This window comes from Leguminivora glycinivorella, chromosome 8, assembly GCF_023078275.1.
Source record: "Leguminivora glycinivorella isolate SPB_JAAS2020 chromosome 8, LegGlyc_1.1, whole genome shotgun sequence".
Taxonomy (NCBI): Eukaryota; Metazoa; Arthropoda; class Insecta; order Lepidoptera; family Tortricidae; genus Leguminivora; species Leguminivora glycinivorella.
In genome coordinates, this window is record NC_062978.1 from 8,583,221 (window position 1) to 8,601,443 (window position 18,223).

The following is an 18,223-nucleotide window of genomic DNA, read 5'->3' on the forward strand; positions in this document are numbered from 1 at the left end:
ATTTTTGATTTTCGGATTTAATCATTAGGTATTTCGATTTTAGGTATTTTGAACGTAGGTCATTTAACGTTCGTTTTTTTAATTTTAGGTATTATGAACGTAGGTCATTTAACGTTAGTTTTTTTATTTTAGACATTATAATATGCACCTTTTTAAACTTTAGGTATTTTGAATTTCGGTCGAAACACCATTATGTATTTTGATTTTAGGTATTTTGAACGTAGGTCATTTGACGTTAGGTTTTTTAACTTTAGACATTGTGATACGTACCCGCTTTTCTCAAACATACAATGAAATAAAAAAAAATGCTCTAAAGGACAATATTTTATAAAAAAAAGTTACTTTGCAGGCCTAGGCCTATAAAATAATATGAAATCCCTTTACAGTCCTCTCGAGTTGTTGCGCCCAAAAAGCGATACTTCCCAGCCCATTTTAAGGAAAGTAAAGACAATATTTCATTGCATGTTTGAGAAAAGTTTTTTTTAAAACCTACTAATTTAGGAGTTAGAGTGGTGCAAAGTTGCAAAATTTTCCCGTAGCATTACTAAGGCGCCAGAGACAGAAAGCGATATCGACGGAGCCCGCTTATTACAGAAACTGCATAGAATAGGAGCCTTCGGCCGTTTGAAGATACCTAACGAACCTAACCTATACCTATATAAAAGTCGTCATTTTGTATCCTAGACCGTTTGCGAGACACGCGTTAATTTTATTAAAGTGCTAGTGCCATTTACTAATCTTAGAACCCTAATATCTCAGTAAATATTAATGGAGAAGAAAAAGTTTATATAACAAAACATCCTTATTTAAACGTGTTCTATATGATTTATCAATATTAACATAGGTTATATTGGTAAAAAAAATCATCGTAAATTTATTAAGTCTCTGGCGCCTTAGTAAATACTATGGGAAAATTCGCAACTTCGTACTGCTCTAACTCCTAAATAAGTAGGTTTTTCAAACAACTTCATTCTATAATAGATGCTTATTTTAATGCAATCTTTCATGTTTTTAAATTACAAACACTCAAAAATAATAAACACGGGCGCGCCATCTGTCGCAGCTGTGGTGCTTTACTCAGGCCACACGCTACAACCATACCACACCATACCGAGCGCATCGATCAGCCGCTTAGTTCCAACGCGCGCCAATAGATGGCGCTTAAGCTATATTGGGAAACGGAACAATGACGTCATCTTTTTCGTGCATGCTGCCCGTAGTAACGAGTTATTAGACGTTATCACGTCAAAAATCTACAAAATAATAGGTTATTTGCAGTCTGCACCTACCTTTAAATCATCTATCACGTTGGCAATATCTCCAAAATTGCTCCAAATGTTTTTTTATGCGGTAGGAGGCAAACGAGCACACATGAAATTAGGACAAATGTAGCCAAGACTATCTAAATACCTTACACAAAAGCCAAAATGGTTCACCTCGCCTCCCAATACCTATTAATGTAGGAGACGTGTTGGTCAAGGACAAACACATCTCGGCTAGACGCTGGCTAGACGGCATTGCCCTCAAAAGAATCAAAAGCCAACATTTTCGAATGCAGCGCCATCTATTACCCAGTTACAACTTTTCATGCTTAAAGGTTCCGTATAGCACATAAAACATTCGGACCCTTTAGACATGGAACGCCTCATATTTATGGAGCGATACCGTGCAAACTATCGGTCGACGGACGCGGACGTGGCCTTGAGCGCACGGACGTCTGATCGAAATCTGGCTCTCTGGATGTTTTGTTCCGTGCACACTGATAGGTCGCGGTCGCGGTCGTTTTACGACGGACGTCCGCGTAGTATGTTCCTAGCTTAAATGTATATTCATTGTCCAGATCCCCGTCCGCGGTCGATTTACGACGGACGTCCGCGTAGTATGTTCCTGAATTGTCTTGATTTTCTTTGGACGTTGTCTAATAAATTCAGAGATCGGACAAGTGGGCGTTATTCCAACTACTTAAGGTTCATTATTCCGAAAACGTCATACAAAAGACGCCCAACTGTCCGATCTCTGCTAATAATAAAATTGTATATTAAATATTACTTGTAATGAGGGAAATCGAGTCTTGACGATTCAACTATTGAAAGTTTGTACGGAACCCTCGGTGGGCGAAGCCGACTAGCACTTGGCCATTTTTAGGGTTTTGTACCTCAAAAAGGAAAAACGGAACCCTTATAGGATCACTCGTGTGTCTGTCTGTCCGTCTGTCAAGCCGATTTTCTCCGAAACTACTGTACCGATTTACTTGAAATTTGGTACACATAAACCTGTGACCCAGACGGACATATAATTTAATTAAATGAAATTAAATTAAATTATATGTCCGTGGCCCCTAGGCCACATTTGGGGGGTAAAATTGAAAATTAAAAATCAAAGTTATTAAAACTTTATTGTGTTACATACCAAATGAAAGAGCATTTTATGAACATCTGAAATATATTTTTTATTTTTGTAATTTAGAAGTAATTTAAGAAAATAGGCAAAAAATTACCATCCCCCCCCTTTTATCTCCGAAACTACTATGCGTAAAATTTTCAAAAAATACACAAGATATTTTTCAATCTATAGCATAGAGGAATAAGTAAGGGAAGAGTTGTAACTCCATACATCAGTAAATGCGAGTTATTTGTAGTGACATCTATCGTCATTCACTCGTCAATCACGCGCCAACTAGCGTAAATTATCAGTACTGCTACTCGACACTAGGTGCCGACAGTGTTGCGTCTGCCAAAAATGTAATATTAAAACAGTTTATACCTTGTATTATAAGGTGAAGTAATTGAAAGCAAAGTACTGATTAATACTATTGTAATATTAGCTAAAAATTGTTGAGCAATAGACTTTTTGTTCGTCGTGACATCTATTGACAAGTAGCAGTACTGATAATTTACGCTAGTTGGCGCGTGATTGACGAGTGAATGACGCTAGATGTCACTACAAATAACTCGCATTTACTGATGTATGGAGTTACAACTCTTCCCTTACTTATTCCTCTATGATATTACGTATAAACTTATTTCTGTTTCGTTTTGTTCAAAATATCGATTATTCGAAAAAATTACTTAAGTTCCTACTAAAAAGTAGGCGCTTAAAGCCCTTCTTGTAGTGTACGGAAACCTTACAACGCGAGTAGAACTCGCACTTGGCCGGTGTTTTTTTATTATTAGAAATGAAACAAACAAAAATGACGACATTAAATTAAGCATCATATGCAGATTCAGAAACGGTTAAAGTTATACAGGTTCCTCACGAGCACCCCGTATAATTTAATTTGTAATTTTTGGTTTTCGTTTCGAGGAGCTGATTTTGTTGAGTAATATAAACCAAGTTTAATATCATTGCATAAATATTTATTCAATCTTTGTATTCGTACATGTAATGATAATATTCATTAAAGCTATACAACTATATACTGTTATACGAGTCTACGTATATAATATTGAAACATAGCTACATTCATTAATTCATATTAAAAATCTAAAAATATTATCAGCGAGTGTTCTTTGGCAAAATGATTTCACTCGCATCCGTACGTCCCAGAAAGATGTATACCTACTTAAATAAAATTAAGTACATTATATTCTTGACACACAAAACTTATTGATTACATACTCATGTGCTATTGTATTTAGCAATAGCCAGAGGCCTGGAAACTGATAGTATCAATACAACACCGCATGCACGGAGAAATGTTAGTTCTCAAAAAAATCTAAAATAATGGCGAAACGAGTTATCAGTTTTCATTGCCTCTTTTACGACCAAATAATACAAATATGTTGTGATATTGATATTCTAGTTAGTATGCTTAGGTACCGAGTGAACGTTGTAATCACGTTCCATGGTTGTTGAGCCATTTAGAGTTCTATCTAAAGTGGCGTACATACTTAATTGCCAATTTGATAGGACCATAAATGGCTCAACAATCGCGAATATTTATGATGCTGCCGTATTTAAATATATTTTTTGTGCTTTAGCCATCAACGTTTTTATATAAGTATAATTATTATCCGTATGTATTTGGTATTTGGCACAATATAAATTTTCATCTTGTATATTTATATGTTCGTTTTGAACAGTTAAAACTTACATACTAGCTGAAATTAAATCACACACGTGGCTTTCAAGCAGAGGTGGATCTTTCATACACACGGAGCTTAAGGATCCTTCTCTGGTGGCAAGCCATATATTATTGATTCTTCAGTAAATTCTAAACTATTTAATATATTATACAAAAAAGGTAGCCCTTGTACAAATATACACAAATTAAAAAGCACCAAAATTATTCTTACAGATAATAAACGGGTTCTAAAAAAATTCACAATGATATTCATTAAGAGTCTCATGTCTTATGTGACTAGAAAGTTACTTTTATATTGTTTAAAATTATTGGATAGGTATAGTCTTCCAAAAGTTGGGTAAAGGGGTTAATTGACTATCGACCTATCAGTTACATACAAAAAAGTAACAGCGGCTGATAGTGATTGTAAGTGAGCCCTAAAACAATAGAATATGATACAATTAATAGGTATTACTGGGGGCCAAGAGCCACAAGATGATTATGAAACATATGAAAGAGAAAGAGTTAATACATTAATTCGTGATGATCATAATATGTGAGTGTGTTTAGTCAAACGTCCCACTTTGTCGGTTACCATTAAGGCGAGATTTACTTGTATGAGTTGTATCTTTATATGAATAAACTGGCAAAGCGGCTTTATAGCAATCGATAAAGTGGGAACTCTCACATATGGACAAACATGTAAAAGTACATATACCTTTAAAGAAATTGTTCTTGGACTTTGCGTAGCATATTGCACATCAGGTTGTTCGTTGACGCATTATTGTCATCTTGGCTAGTCCTCTGGTAAATCGCGGCAACATTGTTTTATATTAAGGTAAGTAAGTCACAATTACTCATAATGGAACTGTTATCACAAAATTGATTATTGCACATTATTATATTTATTGTACATTAATAAACATACATGTATTTTGAGACGATTAAGTGTGTTGCATGGTGAAATTTAGCGGCTGGCGTGTATAATGAATTTAAAAGAAAATAAATTCAAACTGCACTAGTGATATGGTTAATAAATAAATAATAGCACGAAAACATATCACAAGTTAGCAAATATTACAAAACCAAGAAAGCTAAAATCAGTACCTAATATTTAAAGAACTTAATAATAATAAGATCATTTGGGGCAAGTCACCGTCGGCCTAAAATAAATTGGACACCGTTTCATTAGGCAGGCGTTCGGTTTGTTATCCCACAGTCTTTTAGTCTGTTATTCGTCATTTACAGGGTCGTGCATAGATCTTTAAAACCCTACATAAAAACATATTCCCCAAAGCCACCCCCGCCAGCTTCCCGCGCATGCGCGCAGTAACGAAAAAATTGAAAAAGCATGGTTTGGCTCTGTAACCACGGCAACGCATTGTTATTAAGTTACTGCGCGCGTGGGAAGCCGGCGGGGGATGGCTTTGGGCAGCTGGCTCGAGCGCTGGCTGTGCAAACCTTTGCGTCAAAATACAGGAAACAGTGTGAATTTCACGATAGTTACTAGAAAACTATTAAAAACTAGTGCATGGTCGTAGAAAACCCACCTATTGAATTGTTAGTATGCAACGGTGTTAACCGAGTCAAAAAATACTCGCGGCGTCTTCGGCTTCGCCTCAATTGTCACCCACCTTTTTTTTATCTCTGGTAAACACTAGTTGCATAAAATACTATAGTCCAATAGCAAAGTTGATTTTACGTAGTCTTTAATGAAATGAAATGAAATTTAATCAACGTGTCAAAACGGCTTAACAGTTCGAAATGAATGTTTGATTTGAAAACAGATCACTACGTGAAGGGTTCGGCTTTACACACGCCTCCTAAAGGTGCGAAACCATTGTGCCGTAATGGGAAAGATAATTTTATTATCAAAGTTTAACTAATCGGTTTGTTCAATTAAAAATATAATATTTTTTATTAACAATATAGATAATCAACTGTTAGCAAAACGGATTTAGCAGAGTTTGAAGTTAAGCGACACAAATGAGGCTGTTAGTCATTGCGAGAAATTTTGAAATATTAGGTTGTTGCATAATTATTTTCCCACTTTTAAATGCGACTAAATTATTTTGTAATATCTATTTATTGAAACAGTTAATCGACAATATAATCACCATTATTATCTAGAACATGTAGCCATCTGCTAGGCAAAGTTTCAATACCCTTATTAGCCCAGAAAGAAAGTGACTGAGAGGCAAAAAAATTAGCAAGGTGATAATTTAGGTCACCGGAATATTCGAATTTCTTTTTACGAAGGTGCTGTTTTAAAGCCCGGAAAAGGTGATTGATTGTCGGAAGGTGCCAAATCAGGGCTATAAGGGTGGGTGAGGTATCGTTGTCCAACCGAGCTCCTCTAGAAATTTACGGGTCCTCTTCGCAACATGTGGTCTTGCATTATCATGAAGTAATGACACTTCAAGACGTTTTGGCCGTTTTTCTTCAACAGCGATCGCCAAATTCTTTAGGTGATTCACGTAGACTTCGGCGTCAATAGTCTGGTTATCCTCCAGTAACTCCCAAAACAACATTCCTTGCGAATCCCAGAAGACTGACAGGAGAAATTTCCGACCATGCGTAGTTGCGTACTGCTTTTCGGCTGTGTTGGTGTCCGTTTATCGGCAGATATCCAAAAGGCTTTTCGTGTGACGTTCTCGTACAAGATCCAGGATTCATCTCCAGTGATGATCGACTTCAAGAAGTTCTTTTTTTGGGACGCAGCAGCAGACTTTCACAAATGCTAACACGTACTTCACGTTGAGCATCGGTCAAAGCATGAGGCGTCCATCTTGACAAAACTCTACGGTAACCCATGGATTGTAGATCTAAATCTTTGGTGGTGGAATCCGGATGCAACTCAAGCTCGCGCCGCAATGCCACTTCGTCAAAAGTGACGGGGCGACCAGTTTGAGGAATGTCTTTAGACTTGTATCTCCTTCATCAAAGCGCTGGAACCAATTTCGTACTGTGCGATCGGTAGTAGTGTTTGGGCCAAAAGCACTGTTAATCTTATTTGCTGTTTCCCTTGAACTGGTTCCCAATTTGTGTTCGTATAAGTAAATCGCTCGAAGAAGATGTTGTTAGTCCATGTCTGTCTGTCCGTCCGTCCGTCCGTCCGTCCGTCCGTCCGTCCGCGGATAATCTCAGTAACCGTAAGCACTAGAAAGCTGAAATTTGGTACCAATATGTATATCAATCACGCCAACAAAGTGCAAAAATAAAAAATGGAAAAAAATGTTTTATTAGGGTACCCCTCCTACATGTAAAGTGGGGGCGGATATTTTTTTCATTCCAACCCCAACGTGTGATATATTGTTGGATAGGTATTTAAAAATGAAGAAGGGTTTACTAAGATCATTTTTTGATAATATTAATATTTTCGGAAATATTCGCTTCTAAAGGAAAAAAAAGTGCGTCCCCCCCCCTCTAACTTTTGAACCCTATGTTCAAAAAATAAGAAAAAAATCACAATAGTAGATCTTTATAAAAACTTTCTAGGAAAATTGTTTTGAACTTGATAGGTTCAGTAGTTTTTGAGAAAAATACGGAAAACTTTTTTATATTTTAACTAAATCCCTGTGACAAGCCCCCGCTTATATACCCGACGTGAAAGAGAACATTCTGCTATATACCAGATTTATTCTAGAATATTCCACACAATACTGGAAATAGCAAGAAATTTTTGAAGTGGGAAAATAATTATGCAACAACCTAATAGGTACCCTGTATATTCCACAAATAAGACGAATCTAAACCACGTGATACAATTGTAATCTACCATTCGACGGTTTCGCACCGTGCACCGTTTTGTACTGACAAATTGGTTTGACAAAGTATACCTAAACACAATGATGTTATTCATAAAATTCAATTGAGCTTGGCTTTATAGTTTTAATTATATCTTGCAAACTGCCTGCATATTACAGCAGTACAGCCAGCATGAAAAGTGTAGCATTCTCTCCTAATTATTTTTAACCGACTTCAAAAAAAGGAGGAGGTTCTCAATTCGACTGATTTTTTTTTTAATGTTGATTGGATATCAGTTATCTACACGTTTTTTCTGTTGGTCCATAATATTTTCAATAAAAAGCTTAACGTTTATAACTTCACCACAGGTGGATTAAATTTTATATATGGTAGGTTTTCATACCTCGAGCGTCGATATATTACAATTTTAAACTTGAATAAACTTTGTTCGGCTAACCCCATTCTCAAAGCACCTTCTGTACTCAGCAATAAACTGTCAACTCCCATAGAGGTTACCTTAATATATAACTACTAAAACTAATTGTGCTTAATAATGGTAATATAAGTAAAATAGTACTTTGTATTTAAAACATATTTTAAAACCATTAAGCACCTACAAGAATATAATTATTAATAAGGTTTTGTAAAGTGAATTTACTTTGTGCTATAAGTTTAAGTAAAGAATACAAGATCAACTTTGAGCCCTAACACGTTTAGCTACTGTCAAACTTTTGTATAGATGGCGCCAGACTAGGTTATACATACCTGTCTCTAATTCGCCTTTATAATATTTGGCTTAAGGGCCTATCTTAGCTTTGTATCTATCTAGGACATAAAATTGAAATATATATATATATTGGCACAATTTTACAGATTCACACTTTAAGTTATACTGACGCCATCTGTATGACCTGTAAAATACTCCGACCGAACAATCCTATTGATCAAAAAGGTACCTACTACCAAAAACGACTTAATACTGGACTGACAATGCTCATACAAAAAAGCGTACCCCTGAAATGTATGGGCCTTTTAGGCTTAAAACTAGATGACGCTGTTTGCAGCCTGGAAGTGGCTAAAATTATATTTTACCCCAAATACTTTTGCGTGTTTTTATTTTTTATAAGAACAAATGACATATTTCTTTATTTTAAAATCATTATATCACGTCAATACACATTTGGAAAAAAAAATTGTAGGCGTCATTAGTGTAGTTATGATAGTATTAAATAGGTGGCGGTAAAAAATCGAGGTACGATTCTTAGTATGGAGTATGTAAATCCTATCCTTGCTACTACCTACTAATATTGTATAATAAAACTCTTTCTGACATTATAACATAATACAATAAAGATATCATTATATTGGAAAATAAAACTTAATTAAATAGCAAATAACATTAAATAACTTCTTTCCTAAGCAATAGTATGTGTGTACCTTCACCTACACTTAAAATGTAACTTATTAAAGTGGTGCAACAGTGCAAGATATGTTGTTGGACCAATAAAAACAGACGATTTTGTGTATAAGAATCATTGCATGTATAATAGTACAAGATCATAAAGTTTAAAAAAAATATTATGAAATATATTTGATGAATACATACATTTTCATTAAAAGTCCATTAAGTATAAATTTTGTTTGTGTACACAAAAGTATTGTGAATGCGGAGGCATTATAGACTAATTTAAATATTGTAAGGCTTAAGCAACATACACACACAAAATGGCCCACAAACCAACAATGATATAATTATTGAGATAGTCCTTCTTCCTTCCCTCTCTCTTTCTATGTAAGTACATATAAGAGATAAAAACCATGTACAGTCGACTACAAAGATATGTATCCACTTTTTCACCTTATCACAATGCAATAAGGTGAAAAAGTGGATACATATCTTGTAGTCGACTGTACCACATGGTTTGGAATTTGGCTACTAGGTACCAAATTTAATTATTAAAAAAAAATGCAAGATCTAGATCTGGGTATACATAATATTCTAAAAACTTACCTTTATAGGTAAAAATACCTTTAATAGGTACGTAAACGTTACATGTGTTATATATACCTCTTGACACGTAAAAATTAAAAATACTAAATACTATACCAACCTCATTATTGTTGGTTTGTGGGTCATGAGACATCCAACAGGTAAAGACAGGTACCGCAACCGCATGCAGTGACGCGAGTTTACAAGGTGCCGCTGTCAAATTTATATTGCATAGGTTGCAGTATCTGTGTGATAAATACCAAATAAGTTCAGTTTGGTTAAGTTCATGATAGGCTTCAAGTACCTACATTAATTGCCATTTTCAATTCTTTCCATTAAACGGAAATACACTTTTAAGCATGGACGCAATATTGTGAAAAGCATGACAATCAATATTAACGTCAAGTTAGTGTACCGCAAAATTTCTCCAAATGTCCACCAGTTGGAGAAGAAGCCAAGTATTATTGCCACGCTGCCAAGTACAATGGTTAGGAGGCCAAAAGAAGCATGCAACAGTTTGGTATAAATAGGGGCCAGGTAATGTTTCAACTTGAGACTATACAGAGCTCCGAGACCTCCAGTCATTGTAATCAACATAAAAATTAAGGCGGTCAATCCAAATTTAGAATGCAAGGTCTGAAAGTTTGGCTTGTCATGAATAATCTTATTTGAGAGTATACAAAAAAACGCAATTAGGATCAGTATCCCGGCGCAAACCTGCAGCACCCAGTGGCGCGCGCTGCGCAGACGAATAGGCATCCACTCTGTAGCCAGGTCACCAGGTGTAATTGAGTTCACGGCAGATGTCATGAAGACTGTCCACTGTAAAGTTAATGAGAATATATAAGTATATCTGCATAGTATTTCTGCTGCACATATGCCTACAAACAAAAGAACAATAGAGGTATGTGAAAAAGAAAATGTCCAAATGGTGAAATTAAATTAGTGCCAAAGTACAACTAACTTTAGGGCATAGCAGAAAAGAGCTGATGTTCAGGAACGAAAGGAAAGGTGTGCATTTTTTTCTCTATTTTAATTTAAAGAGTTTTAATTGTCACTGTTGTGACATATCACTCTAGCCTAGCATTAATGTGAACATATGTCGTGTCAATGTTGTCTTAAGTCTAACCATTGGGCTCATGTGGACAGCATCACCTTATTTTATAACAGAAAAACAACAAAAGTAACAAGAATTACATTATAAATATTCATAATTTAAATTTACTCAACTGTAATTGTTAATTCATTATAAATATTCATAATTTAAATGTACTCCAAGTAATTAATTTTATTGACAATTGTGTTATTTTTATAAAAAAACCTACAAGCCATGAACACATTAAGTTTCAACCTGCGATTTGTACAAACATGCAAAAACTTTCTTTCAATATCAACCAATAAACAATATCTAGAAATAAAGTTTAGTATTTACTTGTATGTCTACAAGTCAGAGACGTCCCCCCTTAACTCGTGGAACTTACCCCGAGAGTCATCAAGATGGGATGGAGAGCAAACAAGACTGTCTCCTCTTTGGCGATACAGCAGTAGATGATGATTGCCACGAGCACTACCGCGCTTAAGTTGCTTATGAGATTCATGTAGCTAATCCTGCTGGGCATGTTGGAGCCGATGAGGCGAGACTGCTCAGAGTTTGGGTTGTCTTGGGCTGGCATTTCGGTATCACCGTCAAGTCTCTCCATTCAGAAACTGGCAGAGTAATTCGTGTCTTTTTTATCCGTAGGTAGACTTTATTATTTTGGAAGGCCAGAAAGTACAATGCTCTAGAGGCGTATCCTATGGCGAGATTGCAAATTAAAAATGATACATTGGGATTATTGACGAGTGACGACAACAAGGCGATGCGTATCTGACAGTTGAGTTGACAAACTTGCTTGACATTGACAATGACACTCAAGAGCAATATTTTCACACAAGAAGACTATGATGAGCTTGGATGAACTCAAAGGATGAACTACACCAAAACTACACTCCAAAGAGCATTGAATCACTAGCAAACTAGAAAACTGTGAGCAAACATAACTTGCCAGTAAGAATCAGGAAACCACAGGAAACAGGAAAGCTACTCATCCATTTGAGTGCTATTAAATGGCTAGTACAAGTCAATCACTCCATGCCAATTTTCTGTGGGAAATGAAAAAGTGCCGGTCCATTTTAAAATATTTCATTTTTTAAAGATCTGTACAGCCCTTAAATTAAATATCAAAAATGATGTCTGTTGAGCCCGTAGTGTTACTATTCTGGGTTGTTTTGTTGATTTTTTCTACAAGATTTTATATTTGTTCCTCTCTATCGTACAGTTATCTCGTAAGTAAAACAAAGACCGAGATAATCTGCACAGGTTGAGACTTGTCAGATAGGCCGCGACAGGATCGCATGATGCGCGTGCGCAGCGTTCATTCTTTTCATTATTTTCGTCTCGACAATATTTGTAAACCAAACGTCAGTTCAGTTGTAAGAAAATTCGCGAGTGAATTGGTCGTTATCAAAGTGCTCTCAAATAACTAATATTGTTAAATGAGTATGAAATACAAAGTGAAGTGAATTTTGTTCATATTTTTAATGAAATAAAATATATAACGTTGTGGACCAAAAATTGAAAGACATGATGTACCTTTCATGAAATGGGTTTGTTAAAGCTTTATAGTATAGTTGACTGTTGGTAGTTAATTAATAGTTGTAGTTAGTGTGAATAGTAGAAATTTGTATATTTAGTTTGGTACCAAACTGCAATGATGGAGGGAAATCTCAAAAGTAAACTGTAAGTACCTTTAAACTTATGTAAAAAAAGTTATACTTAATTTATTAAATTTATGATGTGATTTATTTTGAATGTATAATGCATAAATCATTATTATCAATAGGTATTATTATTTTCAATATATTATTACCAATATAGGGTAAAATTTAAATAAAAAACCCCATAATTATTATTTAAAACTTTGTTATGGACACAGAGCCGGGATCCATGCCCCGGATGTCAAGTCCAGGGTTGTGCCAAATTAGTTTTAGATTTTACCTGAAAAAAGTCTAGATCCGGTACTGCACATACAACTTATTTAGACAAGTCTTATAAATTATAAATTTGGTAAATTCCATATTTAATGATTAATAATTTGATTCAAGCCTAACATACAGTTTTTTTTATTTTTTAATCTCTATGAATAGGTATATTGGATTGAATGCAATTCGGCTTAGCCATTGATATAATTGCCTTATATTTATATATATTTATTATCTGAATATTGATTCATAAAATTTTTTTTACCTAGTTGTAACTTTGTTCAGGATATATTTTTTTTAGTTTTGATGCAATGTGGATTTTCTTAACTTCTCATTTATTGGTTCTGGTAGTTTGTTATAGAGGTATTTAACTGACATTGATACAGCTCCAATGGATGTAGTTTTTATACAGAAGTAGTGTAGTATTTAAAGTTTGAAAATATTATATGTATTCAATTCATTTTGATGTAAACAAATGATTATGGTTTATTACATACATACATACAATCACGCCTGTATCCCATGAAGGGGTAGGCAGAGCACATGAAACTACTCAAGTTTCAGTGCCACTCTTGGCAAATAAGGTGTTGAAAGAAAACGAAATTGTGACATTGTAGTGACAGGTTGCCAGCCTCTCGCCTACGCTACAATTTAACCCATATCCCACAGTCGCCTTATTATGGTTTATTATGCCAATAAAATCACCCGCTTTGAGCTTTTGTATTGTAATAGCCATGTTGTCAAGTCCTTAATAAGTCCTTAATAAGCCCAAACTTTGTGTAAAAGGCTTTTAATGGATGCTATTAAATGATGTCCGGAAAAACTGTAAAACAGGACATTCATAATTCATGTTGATTTATAACACTCACTTCGGTTTGTTACAATTTATTGCAACTTGTTTTGAACTTCCTTCACACTTGTCTCCAGCAATTGTCATCATTTGGTGCTTGTATTGTAATGTACTAATTTTCAATTTATTCAAAGTTGGAAGTAGCCTAATATTTGGTTTGGACTATAGTTTTTTGTCTATAGTTGAAAGCTATGATTATGGTGACCTGACATACTTATAGATAGTACTTGTTGGGTTTGGGCGGCTAAAATGAAAAAAAAAAAAAATCTGAAGGGCTTTTGTCTTTTTTTTATACTACGTCGGTGGCAAACAAGCATACGGTCCGCCTGATGAAAAGTGGTCACCATAACCATTTCATTTAAAAATAAATTTCAAATCAATAGCTTAAGTAGTTCTTGAGATATTTAATAATTACAAGCAGATAAATGGACAGCGTCCCTAACAAAACAAGCCAAAAGTGCAAAACTAGTTCATATCATAGCTCAATTGATAAGCTAAGCGTTTATTGCAAACCATGGTATACAAAGTTGTTTACATAGGTATAGGTACAACTGGTACAAGGGATCACATGGCATCCTGGTAGGGTATGGCAATTTTTTTAATTAGTATTAAGAAGTATTGGTCTATACCCAAACTTTATTGTCCAGATTTTGTATAACAAAATTACGCACCTTCATTAATTTGAAATCGAGAGATAGTCTTCTGACCGTTTTCGTGTAGCAGCACTCACTGACTCGATAACAAAATACACCTTGTATAAAATTCCGTTAAGGCGTGACCAAGTTTTTTTTTTAAATCTTAACTTATTAGGTACTAGCGGCCCGCCCCGGCTGCTACGCACGGGGATTATCATAAAAATGGCTATATTATCCGTAAAATATAGACTTATACCATCGCGGACTTTGGTGTGGACTGTGGACCTAGAGAGACACAATTTCGCCATACATTGTTTTGATATAGCTCAAACGGTTTGGGCAGCGTTTTCGATTAAAGCTCTCAGCCAGCGGGATTTTGTCCGATTCGATTATAAAATATCATATTTCAACCAATTCAAACAAAATCTAACCCTCTTCAAGAATCAGTCTATTCATAGGTGAAAACCGCATTAAAATCCGTTCAGTAATTTAGAGTTTATCGCGAACAGACACATACACACGCAGACAGATGGTGTAGAGATGGAATTAAAATACCTAGAACTTTTGCCTGTCTTGAGACCCTTTTGGTCCCTAAGAGTTGCTTGATAACTTTTTTAATCTTTTAATTACTAGGTAGGTATTATGTGTTTGTATTTTCTTGATAAAAACATTTTTTTCCGGATAGATTAACACAAAGTCCAACTAAAAGTCCAAAAAGATAGTACGTACCTACTTCCTAAATAATCTTTAGGGTATAGACATAGAATGGCTTTATTTAATATCACAATGTTACAATGTTAAAATTAAAATAATTAGGTCAAACATGGATATTATAACCTAACCACAAAATTAAAATTTTGAAAAAACCCCCGACTGCGACATAGTGGACCGATTTTTATGAAACATGGCTAAGAACACTCCCGACTATTTCAGCTTTCAAACAAAAAAAAACTAAATCGAAATCGGTTCATCGGTTCGGGAGCTACGATGCCACAGACAGACACACACACAGACAGACAAACAGACAGACAGACAGACAGACGGACGGACGGACGGACGGACGGACGGACGGACGGACGGACGGACGGACGGACGGACGGACGGACGGACGGACAGACAGACAGACAGACACGTCAAACTTATAACATCCCTTCGTTTTTGCGTCGGGGGTTAAAAAGGGCCGCGACTCAGCATAATGTTGCAGTAATTTTTATCGTGTTCCGTAGCCAACTAGGAATCCTAATAATACGTATCACTTTTGTCACCATGTTATAGGGTTTCGTTAGTTTCGTTACTGTCCTAATCCATTTTATTTTTAACCCCCGACGCAAAAACGAAGGGGTGTTATAAGTTTGACGTGTCTGTCTGTGTGTATGTCTGTCTGTCTGTCTGTCTGTTGTCTGTCTGTCTGTCTGTCTGTGTGTGTGTCTGTCTGTGGCATCGTAGCTCTCGAACGGATGAACCGATTTTGATTTAGTTTTTTTTGTCTGAAAGCTGAGTTAGTCGGGAGTGTTCTTAGCCATGTTTCATGAAAATCAGTCCACTAGGTCGCGATCGGGGGTTTTTTCAAAATTTTAATTTTGTGGTTATTAAACAGTGTGCGTTTTTTCACGTACTATTTTTTTGCCAATCCTGCCTGCTGCTGCTTTGAAGCCAATTTATCCTGGATAGAAATGGGATCGATTGGCATCGAAAAAAAAGTTTCTCAAAGATATGTCGAAATGCCGGTTCTAAGTATAAAACTAAGCATTTTACCGAAAACATCATCTTTCTGCTATTTAATAATGAACTGACATTATGTGTTCTATTAGTTTAAACTTTAAAGACTTTGAAGTAAGAGGACCTTTGATATACCAATTTTAATTTTCATATTTGGCACAACCCTGACTAATCCGAAGAAATGTAAAATTACCTATATAGTTGACTGTCTTAATTACTTTTTACTTTCCCATTCGTTGGCCAAAGTCTTTGGCATTGTAAATTGTATTAACGATACAAGAGCGAAAAATAGGATCATCGTAGTTGCACGTGTATTATACACGTACGTTATACAGCAAAGTTTTCAGAACTTATGTGCGAAATTCGTCAATTTTATATATGGTTACATAGTTTATATTATTTATATCGTTGTAATTAGTACTAATGTTGCACATGTACTTTCTATACCTATTACATATGGGACTTCAAAGTCTCGAAATTCCTACCAAAGTACCAAGGTAATTACCTACTTTGCGCACTAGTGCGGTAAAGTAGCGCCATGTGTTGTGCTGTGAAGTATGTTTTCCCTATTCGTATACTAACTGCAGCAATGTCTTGGGTAAAGTTCAATGAGATACCTACTTAAGAATAGGTTGTATATAATGACTTCCTTTTTAATAATTCCCTTAATCTTTAGGTATTGTTGAATGAAACATACGATACTTACTATTACGTACATATAAACATGATCTACCACAAAACCTATTTGATAACTCCTAATGTTGTTGCCATGTAAGATTGCATAATATTTCATCATACGATCCTTGGCATTGCCCGCCCGGCAACCCTGTCCTCTCACTCTCGTCTCGCACAAGTTGCCGGGCTCCCAACTGTATTCTTGTTTATGTTTTTTCGTTTCGCCGTGGCAGTCGGCGCAAGGCACCCCGCTATCGCAAAGCTGCGGTGACTCATGCCATGCCTCGGAGCGTCGGAGTCGGAGCAAATCGCAGGGATGGTAGAGAATGTGATCAATTCTGGTAAACCGGATTGAGCGACGCCGAAACAATGTCAGGGACATATTAACAAGACGGTGTCAGTTAGCTAGGTACATTATAATATATTACAATTTGTTTTGGATACCTATGTTATAAACCTGGGTATTTATTTCGTATTTAGTTAAGTGCAATAATTTATATGGCCATACTAAGCAACCTTGGGACAAATCCGGAAATCCGAATTTATTAAGGCTCTAAAGAAACCAAAATGTTCGGATTTATTTTGGTCATTACATTATACGCGATAAATTCAGTCTAAATAGTTCTATTTTATTGCCTCAATGTACCTTCATAATTACACGGGAACCATTGATAGCAAGCGTCCGACTCGCTCTTTACTAATTAATATATTGTTTCTAGTTTATACAAGTCCTAAGGATACACAGGTACAGGGAATATAACGTGACGTGTCAGGACAGGACCGTAAGCTGTTACCAGCCCTATATTGTTTATTGTCAATTTGTCAATGGTTATAACAGGTCCGACCTCGCAGGTATAATACAAGATTCAAGAGTCATTTCATTTCAAATGAAGTTTTTTGAAGTTCCGTCAAGTGCGTGTACATCAAGTGTACATATTGTCAAAATAGTGGAAATATTGTTGTAAAACTTTTAAATGCAATAGAAAATGATAAGGTACGTAGTAATTTTTTGATAATGTTGACATAAAGAATAGTTACGTAATTAGAATGTAAATAGGAACGTTAGTAGGCACACTAGAAGTAGTCACTATTATACCTACTTATTAATTTTATTTTATGTTATCTACGCAATCAAATCACTTGCTTATTTATAAACAGCTCTCTATATCATACAAGTACAAGTTATTTGAAGGCGAAAATAAAGGACTCGCGCGAAATCTGTTTTTCATACAGATGTAGTATGTTTGTAAGGATAGACCGTTCAGAATTTTAACATAATTGAAAATATTTTGATACGAAGTGTATCAACCACAGCTATTATTTATTTTCTATAATAAATCTACAGTTTACGGACGGAGAGGACAAGCATTCCTACATTTCCTACATAAGCTTATGCTACTCGTTTAATTCATACGTATAACTGTACCTAACTTACCAATATCTAGTAGAATTATTACCTTACCTATAAATGCGTTACCAATATGTAATATAATAATATTTGGTGTTACGCTGCGAGTATACAA

At 35.4% G+C, this 18,223-nt stretch overlaps 2 protein-coding genes and 1 long non-coding RNA gene across 4 annotated transcripts in view; 1 reads left to right on the plus strand and 2 right to left on the minus strand.

Moving 5' to 3' along the window:
• Window positions 1–3,334: 3,334 nt before the first annotated feature.
• On the minus strand, window positions 3,335–7,136 carry LOC125228863. Its single transcript, XR_007177338.1, has 2 exons — window positions 5,562–7,136; window positions 3,335–5,514 (listed from the first exon to the last, which is right to left on the minus strand). It is a non-coding gene; the product is annotated as an uncharacterized LOC125228863 (long non-coding RNA).
• A 1,847-nt stretch (window positions 7,137–8,983) lies between these two features.
• On the minus strand, window positions 8,984–11,650 carry LOC125228892 (transmembrane reductase CYB561D2-like). The gene is made up of 2 exons (XM_048133596.1): window positions 11,282–11,650; window positions 8,984–10,622 (listed from the first exon to the last, which is right to left on the minus strand). The coding sequence occupies exons 1-2, from the start codon at window positions 11,498–11,500 to the stop codon at window positions 10,110–10,112; spliced, it is 732 nt and encodes a 243-aa protein (XP_047989553.1). The 5' UTR covers window positions 11,501–11,650; the 3' UTR covers window positions 8,984–10,109.
• Window positions 11,651–12,175: 525 nt separating this feature from the next.
• The window catches only part of LOC125228769 (CASP-like protein 4U1), a 29,875-nt gene continuing 23,827 nt past the window's right edge, over window positions 12,176–18,223 (plus strand). The window contains exon 1 of one of the 2 annotated variants that reach the window (XM_048133443.1): window positions 12,176–12,579. In XM_048133443.1, coding sequence (XP_047989400.1) covers window positions 12,551–12,579 — 29 coding nt within the window. In that variant the 5' untranslated portion in view covers window positions 12,176–12,550. Of the gene's footprint in view, window positions 12,580–17,671; window positions 17,695–18,223 lie in introns of those variants that run through there. The other variant, XM_048133444.1, reaches the window with a different exon arrangement.